At 38.4% G+C, this 9,155-nt stretch overlaps 1 protein-coding gene across 1 annotated transcript; it reads right to left on the reverse strand.

Moving 5' to 3' along the window:
• Positions 1-2,250: 2,250 nt before the first annotated feature.
• Positions 2,251-5,017, reverse strand: LOC147489870 (cation/H(+) antiporter 15-like). Its single transcript, XM_086574753.1, has one exon. The coding sequence runs from the start codon at positions 4,635-4,637 to the stop codon at positions 2,301-2,303; it is 2,337 nt and encodes a 778-aa protein (XP_086430879.1). The 5' UTR covers positions 4,638-5,017; the 3' UTR covers positions 2,251-2,300.
• Positions 5,018-9,155: the final 4,138 nt, after the last annotated feature.

Here is a 9,155-nt window from a genome sequence, read left to right on the forward strand (position 1 = left end):
AAAGACTTGAGTAAGTCCTTTGAGATGAAGGATTTGGGTCAAGCAAAATAGATACTTGGGATGGGGATCACTCATGATATAAAGAGTGGGAAGTTGTGGCTTTCTCAAGAAAGCTGCATTGAGAAGGTGTTGAAGATATTCAACATGGATCAAGCGAAGCCAGTCAGTTATCCACTTGGTGGCCAGTTCTGCATGACCAAAGAGATATGTGTCCAAAGGGTGAGCATGAGAAGAGTCAAATGGAAAATATTCCTTATGCATCCGCAGTGGGCATCTTGATGTATGCAATGATGTGTACAAGACCGGATATTGCTTTCGCCGTTAGTGTTGTAAGCCGATTTCTGTCAAATCCGAGTAAGGAGTATTGGAAAGATGTTAAGTGGATATTGAGATATCTCAAGAGTACTTCCAAATCGTATTTGTGTTTTGGTGGGAGTAAGCCCTTACTTGAAGGCTACACTGATGCAGACATGGTAGGTGATGTTGACTCGATGAAGTCCACTTCTAGTTATCTGGTTACTTTTGCAGGGGGAGCAGTTTCTTAGCAATCTAAGTTGCAAAAGTGTGTTGCCCTCTCCACTACAGAAGCAGAGTATATTGCAGCCACTGAGTGTTGCAAAGAGATGTTATAGATGAATAGGTTCTTCGATGAACAAGGGCTAAAGCAGAAACAATTTGTAGTTCTATGTGACAGTCAGAGCGCCATCTATTTGAGCAAGAATCCGAGTTTTCATTCTAGATCTAAGCACATACATGTGCGTTATCATTGGATTAGAGAAGTACTCGAAGACAAGCATTTGTGCATTGAGAAAATCCATACCGACAAGAACGGGTCGGATATGATGACCAAAGCCTTACCGAAAGGTAAGTTTGATGTGTATTGCTACCGTCGGAATGGTAGCACACTCTTCCTTTTGATTTGAAAATTGCATGGAGGTATCCCCCCTTTTTACTGTTCAGGAGGGGGAGATTGTTGGAGTTATCCCTCACATGAGGAAGAAAAAGAGAATTCTTTGATGTTTGTGTAAAGAAGTTTGAGCAAGCGAACGCTCGAAACTAGTCTTGCCTAAGGAGCCTTGGAGAAAAAAAAGATAGTTTTTTTTTCTTAGATTTTTCCCAAACAAGTCTATTGGACTTTTTTTCTGAAATTTGAAGAAGGCGTGCGCGTGCTTGAAATGGCAGTCTGAGGGTGCGCCCGCACTCAAGTCTATTTTCGTCAGAATTTCTGCAGCATAAGAAAGGGGTTTTTTGGCAAAACCTAAGAGACGAACTAAGACAACAAACAAGTCACGGAAAGAAACCCAATTTTAAGAGCTATCAAAATTAAGAGATAACCTTTGCAGAAAGAAAAGCCTGTAAAGAGAGATGAGTGATCTAGTAAGGTGAGAGACTGAAAAGAGTGATTGTAATATTCATTCCAACTTTATAAAATGATTAGCTCTTGACTAGTATTGGGAGATGGGAAATTAGGGTCTCCCCTAAATACACACAAAAAATTTCGGCCTAACCCACTTTTTTTTTTTTTTTTGTGTATTTAGGGGGGAGACCCTAATTTCTCATCTAGTGGGGGGAAATCCTAATTGGCTCATCTAGTGGGGGGGTAATACTAGTTAACCCTATATGTTATTAATAGTTGTTTAGAGAGTTGGGCATGTTAGGTTGGTTGTAGTGAATATTTAGAATTTGTCTAGAGTAGTAGTTAAGTTCATATTACAAGTTATCTGTGTAGTGGGGATCGATTGCATTGTATCGTTATTCCCCAACATAAATGACATGATTGAGTGTCCCTAGAGGACTGATGAACAATGCTTGGTGGTTGAGGTTTCCAGGTTGGAAATACAGAATTAGCTGCAGGGTCGTCGGATCTGATCATTCACCATTAAAGTACCAAGTTAAATAAAACTCGGTTTGGATTCATTATATGCGTGCTGGTCACAAACTCATAGCATGAGGGATTTATGAGACTGGTTCAGGAGAGCTTGGGTGGTAATTCTTTAGATGCACCGTATTTGTTGTACTGAAATAATTGATAATGCTGAAACGGGATCTGAAGTTTGTATCATTCTCATGCATCAATACTTTATATTGTGCATGGAAACTTGAGAATAGACAATCTATCACATTTCTTATGGAAGACCGGTCATTACACTTTGCCGTCAAAATGCTTATTCCCCACCTCATCGTCAGTTGGGATGGAGATCAAAGAAGATATTCAACCAGGAAGAGACGAGTTCATTCAAGTGTGGGAGAATGTTGCAAGAGCATAATTAGATTATTTAGCCTAGCTATGGGAAGACTCATCAATCTGATGATGCAGTTTGTGTTGGATGCTGCTGCATTAGTAGGATTGTTGCCTTTCCTCCATAATTAGATGTCTCAAATATGTCTCCGATAGTCCCTAGTTCTGAGCATTTGTCCCAATCTGTAAGTTCAAGGATGAGTGCTGAATTTTCATCATGTCGTCTCCCCAGTATTATCATTTGATATTTATCCCCCATTGCACCAATCACACTGATTACATCTAACCCATTGTTTACATCCTCATGTATATACGTCAGTCGATTGTTGTATGTACCTCTGAGTTTAAAATAACTAAGCGTATCCTCATCAAGACTACTCTCATACGTTTTATTCCACAGCTTAGAACGCTTGAGAAATCGAATTACAGTCACTTTAATGTTTGGGTGCTCTGACATTCTCTCTGCATATACTAGTGCCTCACGATCATCCGGACCGCCCAAGAAAACCACTGCAACATCAAAAAACGACTGATTCTCTAAAAAATTGTTGATGCCACCAAGAAGCCCTCGGTCAATGAGGATGCCAACAGAGCAAGGAGCATGTTCAAGGAGATTCTTGTTCACTGTTCTTATCCCATTGTTGACGAAACCAGTGTCCAATTGCTTGTGGAAAGGGACTATTATGATAGAAACCATATTGTCGATCACAAGCCTACATGCATCAGTGTGCATAGATGTATACGCTGTTACCACAGTGTAAGGATGAACTGAAACTCTCCCTTCATTGTTTTCTTCGTAAGACTTGAACACATTGATGATTCTCTGGGATACTGTAGTTGCAGAAGAAGATCTTCTGTGCGATTTGTGGGAAACGAGTTGGGGAGTTTCATGGCCAACGATCTCTTCAAAATGAATGATGCTCAAGTTGATGGGGCTAATTTTGGTCGGATTGGTGGCCTTCATAAGATGGACTGTGGATAATACATTCTGCTCATCGTGGATGCAAGCAAGAACTCGCAGTTCAGCGTCGGGATCAAAGTGTCGAATGGTTCTTCTGCTATGGAGCTTATATTTCATTGACAACTTGGAGAGATATCTTACTAGGGGTGCGGAAGCACCTGTTATCACTAATGCGGACAAGACCAAGATTCGAAAGATTTCGATGTTAAACAATTCAGCTCGGTCCCACAACATAAGATAGAAGGAAAGCTCCATAAAGCCTTGAGCATTCATCGTGAGGCCGAGTAAGGTAGCATCCCTGTAGGACAGTTTGTAGTAAAGAGCAGGTACAAATGCTCCTAAAAACTTTCCTGTGCAACAAACGAGAACAACTAATGCAACAAGGAGAGTGGTTCGTAACTTAAAGCGAAATACATTCACCCATAAACCAATCTCGGTGTAGAAAAGTGGTATTATCATCCACTTAATGAAAAACTCAATCCTCTCAACTAGGGCGGATCCTAAAGGTGGCCCTGGTGGTATAATCAGCCCAAAAATGAGTGGCCCAAACACAATGTCAACATCAAGCTTACGACACAAGAAAGCTAACATCAGTACTGCTGTGCACAGAATACATAAGTATCCTTCCTTTATTGTCTTTCCCTCTGGTATCCGCTTGATCATCCAGTTTACCGCTGGCCGCAATATAAACATGATTACCATCACCACTATGGCTAAACAGAGACACCCGTATAAAGTTCCATTTACGTAGCTTCCTTCACGTTGAAAGGCGGTAAGACATGCCAATACTGACAAATGAATTATACTACTGATCAATGAAGAAGATAAGGCTAGGTCGCTGAACTCCGTGTTGAAAATATTGAGCTCAGCAAGAAAACAAGCAACGGAAGGGAAGGTCGGAATAGATTCTACAACTCCAACCACTAGAAGATAACGGTATAGCTTGTCGTCCACATGCATACAGTTATATAATATAATAGCACAACTAGTAGATAACGCCGTTGAAACTACAATTACCAAAATGCATATGATTATTCCTTTTATTCCTGTCCTTCTTATCATCATTGGGTCCACCTTAAGTCCAACCAAGAAGATCTGGAAAATTAAAGCATAATATGCGAATATATCAGTAACATATAAACTTGGAATGGGGAATAGTTTGCGTAAAGTTCCAAGGATACGACCCAAAATAGAAGGACCTAATGCAATCCCCGCGGCAATTTGAGCAACCGTTGTAGGTATGCCTAGAGGCTTAAGAAGAACCCAGGCCATGATCGACGTAACTGAAGATAGAAGGAGTTGAAATTCTAGCACCGGGAAGGAGTATTTGAGATGATGCATGATGTTAAATATATTACCATAGGGACTGCTCCCGAAGACGAAATCACATTCATCTGTAATATATGGCTGGTAGGTCTCCTTTGGTATTATTGACATAGTTTGAGATGAGCCTCGCCGCTAGGGGCTAGCAATTTGGTCTTGCTTCACGTAGCTGAAGAATACAAGGAGAAGAAGAAAAGACGAGATCTCAAAAAACAAACATAAGTTTCCTAGCTAGCTAGCTGTTGCGTAACTAAAAAAACAAATAAAGAAAAAGAATCGAACCAACTACAATCATAAGTTTCCTAGCTAGCTGTTATTTCTAGCTATTGTCGTTGAGACTAGAGAGAATTTCTCCTTACAAAGGGTGAACCTGAATACTGTTTGTGACCAGATCTTCTTTCCCCCTCGATCGTCGTGCCGGTTGGACTCTTAATAGTACTGTTCGTGCTAAATCACCAGTGCACAAAAGAAACACCCAACTTTAGCTGTATCAAAATTGTTCGAGACAGACTGCGGACTCCGTTGGACTACTCATGGCATGGTGTGGGTTGGGGAAACTGGACTTTGGAATGGGTAAACCGCTCCATGTTGGACCTATTTGCCGCGATAGGTGTAGAATCGAAATTTTTATTTCAGAGATTACGGCCAAGGACAAAACCAAATAATAATTTGGCCATAAGTTCATTTCAATTTTAATTTCGCTATAAGTCCAAAACCGGGTTTACGTCATCATTTTTTACTTATAATTTCGGCTCAAAGATACATTTTTGTTAATAATTTCAGCTCAAGGACAAACCGGGCTGATATCATCATATGTAAATTCAAAGTTACATAGTTTTCTTTACATTTACATTTTCATATGTAAATTCAAAGTTACATAGTTTTCTTTACATTTACATTTTCATATGAAAATTTCTTCATTTTAATTTTACATATGAAAATTTAAATTTACATACTTACGTCTTGGACTTAAGATGAAATTTAAATTCAAATGGACTTAGGGCGATTCTTTTTTGAAAATTGGGGTCTCAGCCCAATTATTACTTGCTTTTATTAACACAAAAACTATTGAAACTGATCAAAAAAATTTATTCACACAAAAACTATTGAAACTGAACCGTGTCTAATAGGCCAATGAAAAACTTATCGTAGGCGTGATTTCGTTAGTGCTAAAACTCGATAGATATGCTCATGTATCATATTCAAATTCATCATAGGTACTATTTGGGCCAAACAAGAACGGACAGAGCCTGTTTTTGTCAAGCCCGTCTCAAAATTAGGCTAAAAGTCCGTCAGTTTTCTTCATAATTTAAAAATGGGCCTAACAAGAATGAGCTCGGCCTATATATCCATTCCAAATGGTGTAGTGGGTTCAAATCAAATAAACTTTATTTTGTATATTATTCCCAGTGTTCTAAAAAACGCTAGGCGGTAGTCGGGCGGTGGGAGAGCGCCTAGGCCTTCTAGGCAGTGCCTAGACGGGCTAGGTGCTAAGCGGTTTTTTTTTCCTAATATATATAGTAATACACACATATACTACAAGAAATGAAGAAAATCATTTATCATAACTCAAAAAATAAATACAAACAAAGATACTTATTACAAAAATGCGTAATAGTTGAGGAATATTGACTTCATATAAAAACGTACTCTTTGTTATAGTGACATAATTTACATTAGACTTAAATATTTTAAATTCATTCAAATCTTAAGCCTACACAGGCCTTTATTTTTCGACATTTAATCAAAAAAAAAAAAATTGACTAGACCGCCTAGAGGCCGCCTAGCCCGCCTAGAGGCCGCCTAGCCCGCCTAATCGATCCGCCTAGACCCACCTAGTCGGTCCACCGATTTTTTAAACGACTAGGGCCTAGACGAGTCGGTTGGACACTGCCTAGCGCCTAGGCGGCCGCCTAGACCGATTTTCAGAACAGTGATTATTACTAACCATCAATTTGCTGCTCATAATGTATATATTGTTACTGACCATACTTATCTCTCACAAATTCTCATCAATAATTAATAACCTTCATCAACAATTTTTACTCTCATATATATATGAATCAATGCATCTCTCTTAACCATACAACCTAGTTTATGTGTGTACAGATAACGACTACTGGCCATCTTTCCCATGTTTGCAATTACAACTCCCCTCAAGAAGTGAAAATCCTTTCCTTTTGGGATGTTGGCCGGAGGTAAAACCAGAAAAGCTCCTCAAATGAAGCAATGCTCTTGGATTCCACCCGTGCCCAATATTCTCAAGCTCAACACCGATGGAGCATCCATTGGGAACCTTAGTCCTTCGATCTGGTACTAGTGTAGTTACAAGAGATAACAATGGAGACTTTAAATTCTCGTACGTTATGGAAAAATGTTGGTATCGGCTCAAATTATAGAGCAGAATGCCTTGTTGTGATCGAATGTGTGGATTGTGCAATGTCCAAGGGTTGGAGACATCTATGGGTGGTATTGACAAACCTTTTATGTCTGGATTGCCTTCATCTCCAAGCTAGAGATCCTGGATATATTCTCGGCAGTATCTTGGATATCATGAATATATTCTCGGTAGTTGTATGTTACCATTGTTGTACAAATCTTCCTAAGTTATATGATCTCATCATACACTATGTAAACATGTATATATATATATATATATATATATATATATATATATATATATATATATATATATATATATATATATATATATATATATATATTCTAAGTCTACACCATGGCCAACAACACTAATTCATCTGCATCTTCTTCGATCTCCTCGAGCATTATTATGTCAACAATGTCTTCTACTACCCCAAATCTTGTCTTACAAAATATTTCCACTCTTGTCTCTGTGAAACTCGCTGAAACAAACTTTCTTCTTTGGGAAATTCAAATAAAACCTTTTCTTATTGGCCAAAATTATTGGCATTTCATTGATGGTTCCTATCCATGCCTACTAGAATTCATTTCATCATCTCTCAATCCTGAATACACTCTTTGGTATTACACAGATGAAACTATATCTCATTAGCCTAATCAATGCTATACTTTTTGAAGCAGTTCTTTCACAAGTTGTTGGTCTATCTACTTCCAAAGCCATATGGGAGTGTCTTCAACAGAACTTTGCTCAGCAATCTCTCGCAAATGTAACTCATCTACGCTTCCAACTATTCTCTATAACCAAAGGAAATAAATATGTCTCTGAATATCTCCAACATGTCAAGTCTCTCTCAAACTCCCTTGCTACTATCAATGAATATGTTAAGGATACTAACTTTGTTACCTTCGTTATGTATCGCCTCGGTTATGATTATAAAATGTTTGTGACAGCCATCCTTCAAAACCCCCCTCTCCCTTCTTTCTCTGACCTTCATGCTCGACTTTTGACCTTTGAATCACTGGATATCAATTCATCCACCACAGAGTCACTTCCCTCAATCCCACTACTGTTTTACTCTCTTCCCATAATTCCAATCCAAATCATGGAAACAATCATACTTGTGGTGGTTGACAAGGTTGTGGGTCTATAAACTATCAAGCTGACTACTCTCACTTTAATTCGTCTTACAATTCACAGAGAGGTTCTTATGGCTGTGGTTATCAAGGTTGTTGATGCGAAACAAACAGAGATTTAAAAGAAAAGATGCGGAGATCTTTAAAAAAGGGAATAGATTTAAGGAGGAAGAAGATTGAATAGAAAAATTATAGAAGCTGAGGGAGAAAAGTATAATAGGTTTTAGAGATTTGATATTTGATAATTGGTTGAATGAACTAAACTACAATCACCTCCTTATATAGATAAACCATACTTGATAACCAAGAAATCTAGATTTCTAATTCTAACCTAGACTTCTAAATCTAATTAAACTTTAAATAGAAAATACTAAATATTCCAAATTCCTAATAAGTAATAGTTCTAATTAGCAACTAAAAATTAGGAATTCCGGCGCAAGAAAGAGGGACTAGTAATCCTACATCAGTCGTGGTCGTGGCCGCAATCAATCTCAAGGCATATTGGGTCCTTCTCCATCTTCCATTCAATGCACATTTTGTCACAAATATAGCACACCGCTTCGAACTGCTATAGTCGTCCCTGCAATTTTGATGATGATTTGTCATCAACTTTTGTTGGTCTTCAGATAGGACCACAAGTTGACCCCAACTGGTATCCAAACCCGGGTGCTACAAATCACATGACTGGTGATGCTCGTTCCTTTACAAACCATTATGATTATGGTGGAAATGATCAAGTTCAATTGGGTAATGGTGACTTCCTCCTTATTGCACATACTGGTAGCATCTCTCTCTCTCTTCTGGTTCTCACTCCTTTCAATTATCAAATGTTTTACATGTCCCAAACATGCGTAAAAATCTCCTTTTTGTCGCTTAATTTACTCATGATAATTCAGTTAGCATCACATTTTATCCTTTTGGTTTTCTAATTTGCGATTTACGTACGGGATCTATTCAATTCTTTTTCAGGGCCAATGTAAAGACGGATTATACCCCCATCAAACCAAGTTGTTCTTTTCAAGCACTTACGACATCTAGTTTGTCACGCACACTTTGGCATCGCCGTTTGGGACATCCCTCATTTATTATTCTTAGGAAACTATCTAATAACAAATG

The sequence above is a fragment of the Coptis chinensis genome, chromosome 7 (assembly GCF_015680905.1).
Source record: "Coptis chinensis isolate HL-2020 chromosome 7, ASM1568090v1, whole genome shotgun sequence".
NCBI classification, from domain to species: Eukaryota; Viridiplantae; Streptophyta; class Magnoliopsida; order Ranunculales; family Ranunculaceae; genus Coptis; species Coptis chinensis.

Excerpts from the sequence above, each read along its gene's own strand:
- LOC147489870 (XM_086574753.1), bottom strand. The coding sequence starts at position 4,637 with ATGTCAATAATACCAAAGGAGACCTACCAGCCATATATTACAGATGAA.